This window comes from Anabrus simplex, chromosome 1, assembly GCF_040414725.1.
Source record: "Anabrus simplex isolate iqAnaSimp1 chromosome 1, ASM4041472v1, whole genome shotgun sequence".
NCBI classification, from domain to species: Eukaryota; Metazoa; Arthropoda; class Insecta; order Orthoptera; family Tettigoniidae; genus Anabrus; species Anabrus simplex.
Window position 1 is genome coordinate 1,330,178,291 of NC_090265.1, and position 17,989 is coordinate 1,330,196,279.

A 17,989-nucleotide genomic window follows, 5' to 3' on the forward strand; every position below is an offset into this window, starting at 1 on the left:
CCCTGTGCACGTGCTATACTCATTGGACCACTATACTGTATGCATTTTAAATGCCCTTACTTGCACAGAAAGTACCTGATGTTCCTAGAACATCGTGGCTTATCGAACTTTCCTATGACAAGGGGAGGAAGTCTCTCGCTTCCGTGTGCATTACAAGTTTCAACACAGTACAATGACCCCCCCACTCTTGTATGATTTCCCGGCTGGTGCTTCTCTCGTTTAAAAGCTTAAGACCATTTGGGCTCAGCATTAAAAAAAAAACTAACCTGTTTCATCAGAATTGACAATATTGTTCAGTGCGTACGAATTGATTATATGAGCCACTCTATCGCAAATTGTCGGCATCACCTGTGTTCACAGATTCTGCTTCTCCGCACAGAGTCTGCTACGTGATATTACGGCATTCCTTAAAATGCTGAATAAAAAAGACTTCACTTGATTTCACTGTAGACATACCGAAGTGAGTGAAAGTGCAGTTAGGTTTTTTTTTCCTTTGCTTCACGTCGCACCAACACAGATAAGTCGTATGGCGACGATGGGATAGGAAAGCCCTAGGAATGGGAAGGAAGCTGACGATGATGATGAGATTGCTTGTTGTTTAAGGGGGCCTAACATCGAGGACATCAGCCCCTAATGGTATGAAATGAAACGAAATGTTATGACAAATTAAAAGTCTAACATCCTCCACTGACCAGAATTCAAAGCGTGAGGACGAGGAATGAATGGATGGATATGAATTTAAAACGATCAGTGGAACAGACCCACAGTGCCTCACATGCACAGAAGCTGGCACAAAACAATAGTATTACGGACCAAGGGACTGCTTCTATAGCACGATGCTGAATCAATTATGCTTGTAGTCTAAACGGGTCCAAAATCCAGGTCATTGGCCCCTCACAATGGTACTTATCGCTAGGAAACTAGAATCATGCTATTTGTCATTTGGCGGTACTAATCAAAAGTAGCGGTGACTCACGGTATCCCACAAATTAAGGTACTATTCATACGTAGTGTAATGCGCACATGTAACACAGACCTGTGGTGTTTCGCACAATGCAGCACTATTTACAGGCTACGCAAACCAATGGCATTCCTCACATAAGTGGACTAACCACAGGGACCCGAACTATCCTGTGGTATTCCCCACATAGTGGGAACTAAGCATAGGGAAGGCAGAACCATGGTGTCGCTCATCCCATGGTGTTGCTCATATAGGGGTACGAATCACAGGTACTGTAAGACCGTCATCCTGATTCACACACTGTCGCTACTAATCACAAACTTAGTGCGTACCTAACATAGTGGTACTACGCGCAAGTAAATGCGACCCATGGCGTACCCTGAGTGATGGTACTAATTACAAGTAGTCTCACAGTTCTAATTTGATCATCCTTTGGTCGCCCCTTTTAGAACAGGCAGGGGTACCACGGGTGTATCCTATATTTGCGTCCTCCACTAGCAGGGGGTAGTGTGTTTGGTCCGCGAGAAGTATTTTATTTCCCTCAAGTCCGCCGGCAAGCCGGTTAGGAACCCCCTATCCGCCACCTGGGAGTACTTTCCCCCTGCTATGCCAACGTAATACATTCATGGTGGGAAGGAAGCGGCTGTAGCCTTAATTAAGGCACAGCCCCAGCATTTGCCTGGTGTGAATGGGAAACCACGGAAGACCATCTTCAGGGCTCCCGACAGTGGGGTTCGAACACACTATCTCCCAATTACTGGATACCGGCCGCACTTACGCGACTGCAGCTATTGAGCTCGGTAGTGTGTGCAGTTAGCTACCCCTGTACATTTCGGAAGATGCAATCTACCACGACGCGGATACATTTTGAATTTAAATTACTCTGCAAAATACTACTTTTTTTAAAACTTAAAGGCAGATTTGAATTAAAAGTCTGAATTTCGGTAATGGGACCGACATTGTTCTTTGAATTACGAATGATTCGTATTTCAAATCAAACAATTTAAATAACGTGCGAAACCATACCTCTTGTTTCCGGCAGCAAGTGCTTCTTCGACTTAGGCGTGATTTTGAATTAACCGAAGTCAGTTAAGATATGGATCTAGTACCCCTAGCCTCCATGTGTAGCGGTGAATAGCCTTACGCTTGGAGAATGTATTCGTAACTGCTAAACCCATACTAGCACACAAGTCCAGCAAACACTTCCCATTCCCATTAGCTTCCATATCTTCCCCACATTTACCAATCACCCTTTTGTATTCTTCAGTTCTGTTTCCAACTGTCACATTGAAATCGCCCATTAGCACTATCCTTTCCTTGCTGTTCACCGTGACTACGATGTCACTCAATGCTTCACAAAACTTGTCAACTTCGTCCTCACCTGCACCCTCACATGGTGAATACACTGAGACAATTCTTGTCCTAATTCCTCCAACTGCCAAATCTACTCACATCATTCGCTCATTTACATGCCTAACAGAAACTATGTTGCGTGCAATGGTATTCCTGATAAACAGCCCTACCCCATACTCTGCCCTTCCCTTTTTAACACCTGTCAAGTACACTTTATAATCTCCTCTCTCTTCCTTGTTATCTCCCCTTACCCAAATATCACTTATTTCTAGCATATCCAGATGCTTCCTCTTTGCTGACTCCGCCAGTTCTACTTTCTTTCTTCCAGAAGCCCCATTAATATTAATAGCTCTCCATCTAATTCCATTTTGTTCCTCAAGTTGTTTCCAAGGAGTCCCTCGCCTGTCAAATGGGAGTGGGACTCCATTACTCCCATTATGTCCGAGGCTTGCTTAAAATGTTCTGAGATCGGTAAATTCAAGAAGCAGGATGCTACCCTACTTGCACATAGTCCAAGTGAGGATCTCTCCTCTAAAGGCTAGGGACCACCAGTGGATTGTACAGTCCTAGCCGTCTGAACACTCAGAATATGTCCAAGATGCTCACTCCCATTCCATAGCAACTGGTAGACCGACTCTCAGGACCACTTACGGGGAGAAAAGAAATAAAAAATTTATTAGTATTGTAATATTTTCGAGTAGTGACTATTGGTTTGTGGACCATGTGGGTTTACGCAAGTACTATCAAATTTTGTTTTAACTCCATTTTAATATAGCGTGCCTTGTTCCGGGATTTTTTATTTTACTGTCTTTTTGGGGCGTCTATGATTTGTTGAATCACTTTTGTTTCTTGGTATGTGTTGCTATTGTGTGTGGGAGGTTGGGACTTGTTAATTTCCTTTTGCTGGGAGCTTGTTTCTGTTTCCATGGTAATGTGGATTGATTGATAACTGTTAAAAAAGCAAGAGAAGTGCATTGACTGACCTGGTTGGGGTAACTGTTTCATCCTGTTATGTGTGTGGATCTTTATGGTATCTTTGCTCTTTCTTGCCATCTTAATCCTTTGTATTTATTTCCCTTCTTCATTTGGACATTTTTTGTAATCAAGTTATCTTGGTCCCGTGAGCCCTATATTTGACTCCCTTGTGAAAGTTCCTTGGACATAATCAAGTTAAACCAAGAATTTAACTGAAACTATAAAAGCACGATGTTGTTCTAACTGTGGAGATGTATGCTGAAATCCTTGTAATTTGATTATTTTCTATCTAATCCTAATTAACTTGTTTTGAAGGCCATCCGCGTTTAAAACTAATCTAATTTTGTTCCTCCGTTAATTTATTTGCTTTAATTGCATAAGTTGTTTATTTTATTTAAAGAGGACGATATTTATTCTTGTAATTAATTCTTTTACCTGAGGTATGTTTTGAAATTAAATTCAAATTTGGTTCCCTAAAGATGGTTACCTTCAACATTTTTCTTCTAAAAATAAATGTAAAAGTATACTTTGTCGCAAGCCAGCCTCTGCATGACAGGAAGTATTTCATAAAATAAAATGCTACACTGTACAGGTTTTCACTTATATTCATGGTCCTTTGGGTAGCACGATGATTTCTTGAGGTAAGTGCCTTATTTTTCTCTCCTTTTAATTTATGTTTGGTGTGTTTTGCGCTTACATGTGTATCTGTAACTTGTCTTGTACTCCTACTGGCTGAATTCCGGAAAGGCTGGTGCAGTACTTGCCCCTGCACGCTTTGTACATGGCTGCCTTGCTGTAATGAATCATCTGCAAACAACTTAGGCAAGGAGATTAAATTTCATTTTGATGGAGGCCTTTTCAATCTGGCAAGACTTCATTGACAGAGACGTACTCTGGTTACCCGGGTGACAGAACTGCAGTATGTCGATGACACTGCCTCTCCTGTTCTAACACCTGCAGAACTACAACAGTCAGTCAACTGCTTTAAAGCAGTGAGTTACATGATTATGAACAAGCAGTTGAAGACTACAAGTTCAAAATACTCTGTTATGTCTTGTTCACGATAACACTCAATGTTCAATGTTACTGTTAATGCCCTAAGGTGAATAAATTGAAATTTTATCATATTTATTTTTTACGTTGTATTCCCCGCCCGGATGACGAAAATTTCTGGGGAGAACACTGCACGGAATAAGAATTTTTTACAATTAACTTTATGTCACACCGACACAGATAGGTCTTAAAGCGACGAGATGGAAAATGGCTAGGAGTGGGAAGGAAGCAGCTGCGGCCTTAATTAAGGTACCTGGTGTGAAAATGAGCAACCACAGAAATCCATCTTCAGGGCTGCCAACAGTGGGGTTCGAACCACACTATCTCGCGGCTGCAAGCTCACAGCTACGTGGAATAAAAGGTTCCATTTCAAATTGAACTTACGGTAGACTCAGTCTAGTTCAGCTGCCGAAAAGTCCGGCCAACACCTGCCCTTGAGTCACGTTTCCCTTTTTTATCTTGCACCCTGCTCGGACAGACATAAGTTACCACCTTCCTCTGTAATTTCCCGTTAAGTCGGTTGATAGTTTAAAGTATGTGCATTGTGGAATTAAGACTGAACCCCCTAGCAGGCCCCGATTTACAAATGGGCGGACTGGGCATTCGCCCAGGGCGCCAGTTTTTGAGGGGCGGTGGACGGCGAATCAAGTAATTATGGCCTGCGTGAATTACGTCTTACTGTAAATTCATTACACTCAAATTACTTTTAATTTCCACAAATTATTCCACTTATTTCATTAGCCTGTATAAAACACTAACTTTAAAACCTGAATTTAATCTATATATTTAAATTTTATACAGGAAATTAAATAACTGCAAACAATAAGAAAGGTATTATTTAACTCGTCCCGGTGCTGGGTATGCAACTGTGTTTGGTGGCTTGGCAACCCTGTTAGTCTAGAGAGCTACTGCCCTGTCTGTCATTGGCTCGTGACGGTTCGTGTGTGTATTGTCGTTTACATCCACTTACCATCAACCTGAAAAACCTCACCTACCCAACACATTGTCTCGTGCAATTCTTACATGTTTTTCAGTATTTAACCATAAGTAAGAAGTTAAGTGGTGAAGTTCTTTACTTTGACTTGTTCAACTCCAACCTCTGAATCGGAATGCAAAGATGACTTAACAAAACCTTCGACTTCGTCATCGGTCCCATTTAACTTAACACAAGAAAACTTACAAGGCCTAGATATACAGACTGATCAGCCCTGAGTTAGTATTAAATTGAACGATGAGCCTGAAGTTGTCCAGCAGCCGTTTGGAACTATTTCACAATCACAACCTGAGGTAACCTTACCTAATTCATTTTCTAGTTGATTCTGCTACTCTGAATGTCAAGTAAAAGTAAGTAGTTGAGAATGTCATTAAACACTGTCCAAAGGAAAACGTAATGGTGGATTTTTTGAAATCTTTGCAAACTTACAATGACGGTAAAAGAACATTGTCTGAAAACATGTTTAAGAGTACTCTTCCTAATGGAGACGTTGTTTTAAGAGATTGGTTAATGTATTCACAGTCATCTGGGAAAGTATTCTGTATTCAGTGCTGTTTATTTCAACCAGAAATGCAAAAAAACACATTTTCTACCGGTTTTAATGACTGCAAGCACAGCTACGAACTACTGCAACATCATGAACATTCTCATGACCACAGGCGTAATGTTCTTACGTACAACACCAGACAAAAACAGTTAATGCAGGTTGATAAAATTCTGTTTACACAGTACCGGTATGAAGAAGAGGTAAACTACTGGCGAAGTATAATCTCAAGAATAGTTTATGTTGTACGACTTTTGGGAGTTAGAGGTTTACCTTTCCAAGGAGACAATGAGGATTTTGGATCAACGTCAAATGGTTTATATCTTGGTTGCCTTGTGTTAATCAGTGAATATGACCCTTTCCTTGCCTAGCACATCGAGAAATATGGTAACAAAGGTCAAGGGCACACCTCATATCTGTCTTCTCAAATATGTAATGAATTTATTGAAGTTATGGGGAATTGTGTACTTAAAACTGTAGTTGATGAAGTAAAAAAAGCTAGATACTACTCTCTCATTGTAGATTCACCGCCTGATTGCTCTCACACTGTCCAGTTGGCTATTGTTTTACGACACGTACCTCAAACAGAGCCAAAGCCTGTAGAACGAATCACTAATCTTCAGCTTGGAATATCACATACATCTGCTGGACTATAAAAAGCTGTAGTTGACTGTCTTGAGAGTTTCGAAATCGACATCAAGAACTGTAGGGGCCAATATGCTTCCAATATATCAGGAGCTTACTCAGGTCTTCAGGCCCAAATAAGGCAGCAAATTCCCCTTGCTGAATACATACCGTGTGCAGCACATTCATTAAATCTTGTTCGTTCAGCTGCCGCAGAATGCTGCACTGCCACAGTAGTTTTCTTTGGTTTCATTGAGGAGTTGTATACTTGCTTTTCTGTGTCTACGTACAGGTGGAATATTTTGAAGCAATTCTTGGCAAAAAAAAAAAAAAGGTACGCCAGTGGGAAAATCTTTATCAGAAACCAGATGGTCTGCAAGAGCAGACTCTATCAGAGCTTTGGTAAAAGTTTATAAAGAAATACGACAATCGTTGAGGCAGCTAGTTGAAGACTCCAGTGTAAAACCTGCTTGTAGACTTGAGGCACAAAACCTTGAAACTAAATTTCAGAATTTCCAGACCACTTTTCTGTTAGTTGTGTGGAATGACATTTTGGAAAATGTTGACAAGTGTACTAGAAACTTGCAGTAAGAATATCTTAATCTTGAGGGAGGAGTAAAACAATTGAAAACCCTGGAAGGGTTCATCAAAGCGAAAAGGGATGAGTTTGATATATATGAACAATCTACTTTGAAAATAGGTGGATGTGATGTTCCAAGCTACTAAAGAGTAAGAAAACGGAAAATATTTGCAGATGAAACACGTGGGATTGAAGGAGTCCTAAACGCAAGAACAAATTTAAAAACTAATGTGTTCCTTAATATAATGGACACACTTATAGGAAACATAGCAAGAGGGAAAGAAGCATATGAATTCGTAGCTTCCAGATTTCAAGTGTAGCCTCTACTACTGACTTGATCATCCAAATCGTCAGAAGTGAAGGACGCTGCTTTTAAACATAGCTCACTGTACCCTGAAGACATCAGTCAAGACTTTGTAAATGAGTATGTACAGTTTCAAATGTATGTTGAACACGAGGGATTCCAAAACTTGCCTAAAGTGTATTCTTACACTGAGTAAAAAATTTGCTTTACGTCGCACCGAGACAAACAGGGCTTATGGCGATGATGGGACAAGAAAGGCCTAGAAATGGGAAGGAAGCGGCCATGGCCTTAATTAATGGACAACCCCAGCATTTACCTGGTGTGAAAATGGGAAACCACGGAAAACCATCTTCAGGGCTTCCGACAGTGGGGTTCGAACCCACTATCTCCCGGATGTGAGCTCACTGCTGCACGGCGAACACACCCGGTGCAAAACAATCTGTCAAGTACTTTTCCCAACTTTGAAATTGCAATTAGGATGTTTTTGACCTTATCAATAACCAACTGTACTGCAGAAAGAGATTTTTCAATTGTACACAGAGTAAGAAATGCTAAGAGGGCAACTCTTCTCAATGAAAAGTTAAGGTAATTAGTCCGTATGTGCACTGAGAAAGATTTAACTTTGAAAACCAACTTTGATGAAATTGTTCAAGAGTTGCTAGGAAAAAATCAAGGAAAAACTATTTTATGTAAAGTAGTATTATATAAAAGTAGCCTATAAACCAAACTTGTATTTTTAAATGTGATCTAAATAAATTACAATAAATTAATGACTATTTATGAAAATCCACAGGTTTTTTCCAGTCATTTGACCGGGTCAGGGAAAGAATGAATGAAACCCCCATCTAACGGCGAGGATAGGAATTGTGCCGGCTGCCGAAGCCTGTCGCACTCCTCTGGGGCAATGATCAATGAATGACAGATGAAATGAAGTGAAATTGGAGAGTGTTGCTGGGATGAAATATGACAGGGAAAAACCGGAGTACCCGGAGAAAAACCTGTCCCGCCTCCGCATTGTTCAGCACAAATCTCGCATATTGTGACCGGGATTTGAACCACGGAACCCAGCGGTGTTGGGAAAAGCATGGTCAATGATAGTCGTCATAATAGAAAGTCTATTGAGAGTTTCTGTACTTGAATGGAAACAGAAAAGGCTCTTTCAACACGTCACACCTAAGCAGAAAAAAAAATGAATTGTTAGACGAAGCATTATGGGTTTGGTTCATGCAGGAGCGGCAAAGCAGCACTCCAGTAAGTGGTCCAATTTTAAAAGAAAAAACTATTATCCTACACTCAAAACTTCAAAACAACGGGATATTTTTGTCTTGTGATGGATGGCTTACACACTGAAAGGAATGTCGCTGAATTTATCTCCTTGGCATTTATGGTGAAAAACATTCAGCTGACAACACAGCAGTAAGTGATTTTTCGAGAAAGTTTACTGACATCATTACCCAGGTAAACCTTACTCAAGAGGAAGTATATAATATTGATGAAACAGGGCTAAATTATGAATTTTTGTTTATAAAAACCTTTTGTTGGTGCTAAGGAAATTTCAGCCCCAGGTTGAAAGGCCAGTAAAGAAAGAATTACAGTTGTGATATGTTCAAATGTCTCATGGACCCATAAACTGCCTGTTTGTGATTGGAAAATCGGCAAAACGCTTTTGAGAACTCGGACATGTCATCCTTCCAGTGTATTATAGGTCACAAAAATCAGCTTGGATAGACCCTTACCTGTTTAAGGAGTGGTTTATAAGTGAACTTGTTCCTAAAGGTTGTTTTTTTTTTTTTTTCCTTTTTCTTTTTCTTTTTTTTTTTTTCTAGAGGCTTTACGTCGCGCCGACACAGATAGGTCTTATGGCGACGATGGGATAGGGAAGGCCTAGGAGTTGGAAGGAAGCGGCTGTGGCCTTAATTAAGGTACAGCCCCCAGCATTTGCCTGGTGTGAAAATGGGAAACCACGGAAAACCATTTTCAGGGCTGCCGATAGTGGGATTCGAACCTACTATCTCCCAGATGCAAGCTCACAGCCGCGCGCCTCTATGCGCACAGCTAACTCGCCCGGTGTTGTTCCTAAAGTGAAACACAACTTGACGAGCTTGAAGATGCCAGTAAAGGCATTGCTATTGTTAGACAACACACCCACCCATCCAGAGCAACTTGGATACAAAGGTGAGAGTGGTATTAGACTCTCTTTTCTGCCAACAAATGTAACAAGTATTCCACAGCCAATGGGCCAAGGGATCGTTGAATGTTTCAAGAGGAAACACCACCAAAATCTTTTTTCAGAGATTTTAGTAAAGCTGGATAAAGAAGAAAACATAAATTTGATTAAGGCCTTGAAGAAAATCAACATGAAAGATGAGATTTACATGGTGGCTAAGGCATATGATGAAATACTGGCATCTACATTTATAAAGACTTGGACAAAAGTATGGCCAAATGTACAAGAGATTGTTGAAGAACATAAAGAAGAAACCCTTCAAGCAGATGACAAGCCTAATCTGCAGCATTTTCAACAAGATGACAATGTAACTCTGTTACAGGTCCTACAGCAACTGCCTAACTCAGGCGATCTTGCAGTACAAGAAGTTCTGGATTGGATAGATGGCAAAAAAAGTTGACAATGAAATGTTAAATGATGAAGAAATTGTGCAAACTGTTATTTGGCAGAACAAAGAAGTAGAAGAATTTGATGATAAAGATGAAAATGAAGAGGGAAAACTGAGTCATTCAGAGATAAGACATAAAGACACATTAATACTACTTACCTTATAACTGGTTCTTTATTTATGTACTGTATTTCACTTAAGCTACATATTGGTATTTATAGCATATTGTCGGTTAGTCCGGTCTAGGGTCTGGTCCCAAGGTGGCCGAACTAGAAGGAGTCTACTGTACTTGGTGACAGGAAGAGATTGTAAATTACATTATGCACTGAAGAAAAATAATGATAATGAAAGGTGACTGGAAAAAAATCTTTAGGGCAGTAATTTTTCTTCACTGGAGAAAAAAATATTATCAATTTTCTTTTGAAAATATGCGGGCGCATTATAAAATGTAAAAAGATGGACGGTACATTCCTATAAAAAGAAAGGAAAAGGCATACAATGAGTTAGTAAATGAATTCAATAGTCACTTGAATGTGACCATGCAGTCAGAAAATAAAATAAAATACCTGTATACAAGCTAAAAAGAAGCATAAAGAAAGATTACTGGAACGACAAGTGGAGCGGTCCAAGGCGGGAGGTGGTACATTTATTCCAGCATTTAAATAGATAACTTTGAAGATTTGATTAATCATTGAAGAAAATGGGCCTCTTTGTAATGACATTGACTGTGATGCAGAATATCACGGCAAGCCGCTATTATTTCTTAATCACGAGACATCAGAAAAGTCGTTATATGAAATAATGCTTTGGTTTTAAAGCATTGTTGTTAATGAGTGAAAAATCTCTTTCGTATTACCATTCGGAGGTTTTTAAGCTGAATTGTACTAACTGAACAGATCGCTAACAGCTACAGTAGCACAATCATATTAGAAATTAGGCCTGCCATGTTATATATGGTGTAGGCTTACACATGATAAATAAATACATGCTATAAGCTCTTTTTTATCTCTTCAAGTACTTTTCTCATGACAGACTTTGATAACCTATAGGTCTATCACTGCGAAAACTGCTTTCCTATAAGGTAAAGCATATCATTACTTCTGCGTAAAACTTCTAGTCCCTCAGCATTGTAAAAATTGTCTAATAAATAAAACAACTGAGCATGAAACACAAAATCTATTCCAGCCATTTTTATTTTAACATGATGTTAAGCATCCTAACAGGACGAGAGTGTTACATTAAATTAATGGAGCATTAGCATTAACGAAGGATGATGTAACAGCCATTCTGTTAACAATCCCATTAAAGCAGTTTAACACGACGTTAAATCCGTAATAGAGTTTGATGAAACCGGCTGTTAGAGCACAGATTTTCTAGTGTTCAATCATGTCAATCAAGTGATAAGAAATCTGTACAAGGAAACAAGCAATATTATGGATCTATCATGAAGCAGACGACCATTAACTGTTAGAACGGAAGGAAATGCTCGTTTGTGGCTCAGTATCATGTCTTTTGTACACGGAAGTCCAGCATACAGGGATCTCTCAAACTATGCACCTGGCAGTAGTAATATTACAAACACAATTCGCATGCCTTCAAGCCACTAGTAGTAATACTACTACTGCTAACTTTCAAATACAACTGCACAAAAGCTAGTCAAGTTATAGACTCTACTGTTGGTTTCTTTTTCAACCAAAAGAGCTGATTATATTTCCTTCGTAATTGGCGGTGCTGCCTAGGGACAACATTTCATAAGCAAGTTCTTATGTGACTGTTGATGGATTTCATATTATACATTGATTTATGTAGAAGAAAAATGCTCTTCAGCTTATTTCTGTTATTTCTGGGGTTGCTGGAGCCACCTAGCTTAAAACCAGGCGCCCTTCCTAACACTACGTAATTTTTCAGGTGAAAATTCCAACACCGGATGAACAGGGAATTGAACTTGGTCCCTCCAAGTAAAAAGCCAGCAGTAAGCGACTCTGATAATCACATACCCAATCCTAAATTTTTCTGAATGTACCACTTTAAATAATCCAGGTCCAAGACATTAATCATTTCACTTTAAGAAACCTGTTCCACGATCTGAAACAGACACCATATTAACCAAAGCATTTACAAGCACTACAAGATGATGATCCAGACCGACATTTGGAGTTCTGTGAATTGTTTTTCATTCATTGTAAAGCTGATCTAACTTTTGGAAAACAATTCTATGGATTGATAAACCTCATTCAAGCAGAAGGGTTGAGTACACTGGCACAATTCTCTTTATTATGCTAATCCATGTGAAGTTATCTTCCAAGACTAAAGCACTCCCAGTGTACCTAGGGTAAAGTGGAATTTGAAGTTGAGGTGTCATAGGATAATTCCTTTTTGAATGTACCATTACCAGTTATCGATATTGTGAGATGCTACAGTCTTAGTTGGTTATTCCATAACCTGAAAACAGTCTTCATTTTGCCAATATGCATTTGATAGGGCAACAGAAAGAAACACCATCATTTTGGCATAGGGGTGAGAAACTTCTTGAAAAGGCAATTCAATCAATGGAATGGCCAGCCAAATTATGTCGCCAGCCATCACACTGTGATTTTTTTTACTTTGGAGTATCATGTAAAATGATATCTTCTAAGAAATCACAGATCTGGATCACTTCCAACAGTTGAGAAAAGTGTCATTTGAGGAAATCAATAAAGACCAATAGTTATGTAGTTATGTTCCACCATCAGTAAATCAGTGCCTCAATGATGTGAATTCTGTATCATGAAACAAGGTCCCTATATCGAAAAATCTTTATAAAGAAACGAGCAATCCGATGTTTCAATTTTTTGGGGAGGGAATTAGGAATTACTATTATCCCTCCCTGTGCACAGGGTGACAACAGATATAAAATTAGCCTGGAGATTTTTTTAATTTGCTTTACGTCACACCGACACAGATAGGTCTTATGACAACGATAGGATAGGAAAGGGCTAGGCGTGGGATGAAAGCGGTTTTGGTCTTAATTACGGTACAGCCCCAGCATTTGCCTGGTGTGAAAATGGGAAAACACAGAAAACCATCTTCAGGGCTGTCGATAGTGACGGTTGAACCGAACCAGGAGTCAATAGAAAAACTTCATAAGAACAGATAGGACAAAGTTTAAGTTAATAAGAAGACCGTGCCTATGATCTTAGATGTTAGGCCCCTTTATGCAACAAACATCATCATCATCATCATCATCATCATCATCATCATCAATAAGAAAACCACAATTGCACACACACCCAGGAATATTAGCCATGTTAGAGGTTAGAGTAGAAAAACTATGAAAAAAGAGAAAATATACATAGGCCTAACCTTATTCAGTAAAGGCCTATAGGAAAGTGCTTAATCATATGGACTGATGTAAGTTATCCATCAAATACATACCATCTGTTGTTTTGGGAACCAATTCAACTCGAGCCAAGTTACCAGAATCAAAATTTGAAACAAAGGTAAAACCTCCACATTCAATATCTGGCTCCATTGTTATTGTAGGCGTTATTGTAGGCCTAACTTGTAAAGTGGATAATTTCCTTTTTCACATGATTCCTTCCTGACCACAAACAGATCCCACATTACCTGTAAAAACACAAACATTAAAAATATTACAATAAGCAGGTCTATTTCAGTATTTACTTCATTCAGCAATTCTTATTAGCAACTGCTGAGACATTGTAAATCTAAAACAAACATGTTCAGCTAGAAACAAAATATCTATAACCGAACAATACAATATTTTTCTAACCTTATAAATTTCAACTACCTGAGAAGTGCCTTTCAGTCGTTCTTTCCACATTTTGCACTCACATGGGAACTTCTCTTAAGTATCCAATTTCCGTTTATACTTTTTATGAGTGCAGTTTGCAATTTGTACCAAGACTGATAACATTTCAACATGTTTTTGCAACATTTCCAAACCAGTTATAGAATGCTGTTCATAATTCTTCGTGAGGAGTTCCTTGGATTTAAAACGGGACAATGATGCAGTTTTTACATCTATTTGAAATGTAGGCTATATCTAGTCTGCACAATATACACAAACAATAAAAATAACAATAAAAATAATATAAAGTTTTTACATCTATTTGAAATGTAGGCTATATCTAGTCTGCACAATATACACAAACAATAAAAATAAATTACTACTCACAAACATTATTAGTAATAAGGAAAATTTTTTATTTTATTCCAACAGACATAAAGTTCACTTACCAATAATAAAATCTACATATTGCCAAGCAATAGCACAATCTAAATTACATAAAGAGTTCTATTAGGCAAATGTTATCATCAGGATATAAGCTTCATTTCAGGAAAGACGATACAGTTTCCAAAATCTCCATAACCTAGATATGCAATGTTAAGCAGGGGGTCGAATTTACCTGCAAAAGGAAAATAAGCATTCTAAGACCTAAATTGCTTTGAAAGACTTGCACTGTATGACTATGTGCAAGAGGACATAAAAGAAAAATAACCTATTGTTTAAATTACTACACTCAACAAGCTTTTCTTGGCCACAGAAAGATTCTAAGAAATCACATTCTCGCCAACCCAGGAAAACTTTCTCATTTCTCATACAAAGTGTGTTCTTTAGTCACAAGAGTAGACCTAATGTTCTCAAACTGAAGACAACTGGAAAGAAAAACTATCATTTGACATCTGGTAATGAAAATTTACAAATATTCATAATGTAAAAGCTTTCATCATGAGATTGGAACACAATTCCCATTGTGTAACATACTACCAAACTCAATACAAAAATGCATAAATGGGTATTGTAAATGCTCCTAAATGAAAGCATTTGTTACAATTCATTTAAAACTTAATAGACAAGTCATGACATTTTCCAATTTGACAGAAATCTGTCAACATTCTATTATTTCCAGCTGCCATATCCCCCACCACTGAACAGACGTTTCCCACTCTCATGACAGATGATGGAGATAACTTTTGCTTTGAAGGATTAAACTTTAAGGTCTCCATCCCCTGCATAATCCTGAGATGAAAAAATAGATTTAGTATGTCACATTTTCCAATTTGACAGAAGCCTGTCAACATTCTATTTTTCCCTGCTGTCATCTCCCCCACCACAGAACAGAAACGTTTCCCACTCTCATGACAGATGATGGAGATAAATTTTGCTTTGAAGGATTAAGGTCACCATCCCCTGCATAATCCTGAGATGGGGAAAAAAGAAAAGAATTAGTGTGTCACAGGAATTTTCCCCACGACAACAGGTAACAAATACTTCAGTTATTAAAATATATATTGATGTAATCTCAACTTTCACATCACTTTTTTAATGTTTCGTAGTCGACTTTTCAAGAAATAAAGAGCATATGCAAGGAATCAAACGATTTCACATACGCGCAGATCTAGAAAATTATGTATATTAAACTGTCATTTTCGCAGCAGACACAACGCAACAATTCACTAGTGTGAAAGACCTATCTACTCGATGCAAACTACAAGTGCCACTGAATTAACATGTATTTAAAGGAAAATACAGGGCCATAGCCAACTATCTTACAGACTGTCTTTCGATCACACGCGCTATCTAAATTACAACGAGCATTACCGAAAAGAACTAGATTTTTAGCGATGTGCTTAACCTACCAAGTAAATAACAAAGCCGAAAGACTTACTCGCTACGTAAAAAATAAAATTCAGACACTATAAAATAAATGAATTTCAACTCAAACAGCCATGTAAACATTAGATTGTAAGAAAACCTAAAATGTGTAAATCCGTAAGAGAGAAGTGAAATTCTCACCGAAAAATAACAAATTAGCAACAAAGCTGCATAATTAAACACAACTGAACATGTTTTACACGCATAATGGTGGCACTCACTGCACTGTCAAAACAATCGACGCCATACTGTTTATTAATTGTTTTTATGAATTAGTTTTTACGACGTTCGTAGGATGGCAGAACGATACATCGTACAAGAAAACGATATACGGAATATCGAAAAACCTGCCGGTTGCGACATATCGAAAATGTATGTTATTAATCGGGACAGCCAAAGAATAGAAGAGACTCATCAGCTCATCGAGGAAGGTAATCTCGAAACAGCTCTAGATGCCATCAATGGAATAATAAGGGATTCTTTGTTCCACAAGAAACCTCGGAAGTCCAAAGAATGGTTTGATGAAGAATGCTACATAGAAAGAAGAAAAACGCTCAACTTACTACATATAGCCAGAAGACTTAAAACTGTAATCACCTTACAAGCGTACGCGATACAACGAAGAAACTATAAGTGGTGGTGGTGATTATTGTTTTAAGAGGAAGTACAACTAGGCAACCATCCTCTATATAACACTAATCAGACAGAAAAAATGTAAGGGGTCCGACACTTCGAAAAATGAAGGTATCGGCCAAAGTAAGGCAAGGGCCACGAAGGGCATGAAAATGAAAGACTCCCTAGCCCTCGCGAACCTAATAGCGTCGGGGTCGGAAAAGAACAAGAGTTGACCAAGGGAGGGCGTATAGGATAGATGAAAGTGAGAAGCCTGGCACAAGTAAGTGGAAACAATGCCAGGACTTAGCTGAGGGCCCCGTGGTCGCCAACCCACGCTCCAAAGTTCAGAGCCCCTGGGGCCCCTTTTAGTTGCCTCTTACGACAGGCAGGGGATACCGTGGGTGTTATTCTACCACCCCCACCCACAGGCGGAGAAGAAACTATAAACAATTACTGAAATCGAAAAGGAGCAACTATACCGAAATGCAGGCACAACAGAAAGCCCAAGAAGCTTTAATAGATCCTTTTGTAGCTCTAAAGAAAAAAAGGGTGAATCCATCGAATCAAATAAACATGAATAATTCGGAAATCCACTTTAATAATGTACTAAATACAGGAAGACGAACATTAGCACTAGAAGTCGCAAAATGTTCGACAAAAAATCTAGAAATAACAATAGATGAAGTGACGAAAACAATTCAAGACACTAAAAAATACAAAGCAGCCGGTCCGGATGGAATTTACAACGAGAATCTAAAAGACACTCTACAACTGATAGCACCTTATTGGACCAAGCTATTCAATAAATGTCTAGAAACAGGTAGAATTCCGGAAAGTTGGAGGACGTCTTACATAAAAATCTTATACAAGGGAAAAGGAGAGCCTGATGACGAAAACTCGTATAGAGGGATAGCGCTAGAGAACATGAAAGTATATACAAAAATCATTAATCAAAAACTTAACGAACTAATAGATGATCATCTTCCAGAAGAACAATTCGGTTTCAGGAAAGGCAGAGGAACTCTACAAGCTGTCGCTAATTTACTAGATGAGGTGCAAGAAGCACTTAGGCACCCAAAAGGAAAATTTTATGCTATATTCATTGACTTCAGCAAGGCTTTCGACATGCTCAACAGATCAAAATTAATGGAAAAATTAGACGGCATGATTGGAGCAGACAACGAACTTAAGATTGTAATAAATAACCTTCTAGCCTATAATAGCGTGAGAATAGATGATGGGGTATCACTTTCTTCCCCCATCACTCAAACAAACGGTGTGTTACAAGGAGAACCCATTAGTCCTACGCTTTTTAACGTAGCTACAACAGACATCACAAGAATAACAGATAATTTGCCAACAGTGCTGTATGCATACGCAGATGACATGATAATAGGTTCGAGAAACAGAGAAGACCTTCAGTAGATAGACTACAGGAATGGGCCGAAACAAATGACTTCCAGGTTAACAAGAAAAAGACAGTCTGTATGGTCTTCAGAAAAGGAGGAAGAATAGCAGCGACAGATAGAATTTCATATGCAGGGGTAGATTTAACTAGAGTAAATAATTTTCGCTACCTTGGTATCACTCTACAAACGTCAGGATCCTCATTCAAAATACATGTGAGGGAAAGAGCAGCAGCAGCAATAAGAGGAATTTACGATATACAAGACCCAACCAAAATATCAATAGGCTCAGCAATGAAACTTTTT

The 17,989-nt window shown here is 38.7% G+C and overlaps 1 protein-coding gene across 5 annotated transcripts in view; it reads right to left on the minus strand.

Moving 5' to 3' along the window:
* LOC136858309 (cytosolic carboxypeptidase-like protein 5) overlaps nt 1–15,938 on the minus strand; it is a 376,851-nt gene extending 360,913 nt beyond the window's left edge. For 2 of the 5 annotated variants that reach the window (XM_067137756.2, XM_067137751.2), the window contains exons 1-4: nt 15,804–15,938; nt 14,243–14,412; nt 13,776–13,988; nt 13,418–13,609 (exon numbers count right to left, since the gene is read on the minus strand). In XM_067137756.2, coding sequence (XP_066993857.2) covers nt 13,418–13,514 — 97 coding nt within the window. In that variant the 5' untranslated portion in view covers nt 13,515–13,609; nt 13,776–13,988; nt 14,243–14,412; nt 15,804–15,938. Of the gene's footprint in view, nt 1–13,417; nt 13,610–13,775; nt 13,989–14,242; nt 14,413–15,646; nt 15,751–15,803 lie in introns of those variants that run through there. The other 3 variants (XM_067137752.2, XM_067137755.2, XM_067137753.2) reach the window with 3 other exon arrangements.
* Nucleotides 15,939–17,989: the final 2,051 nt, after the last annotated feature.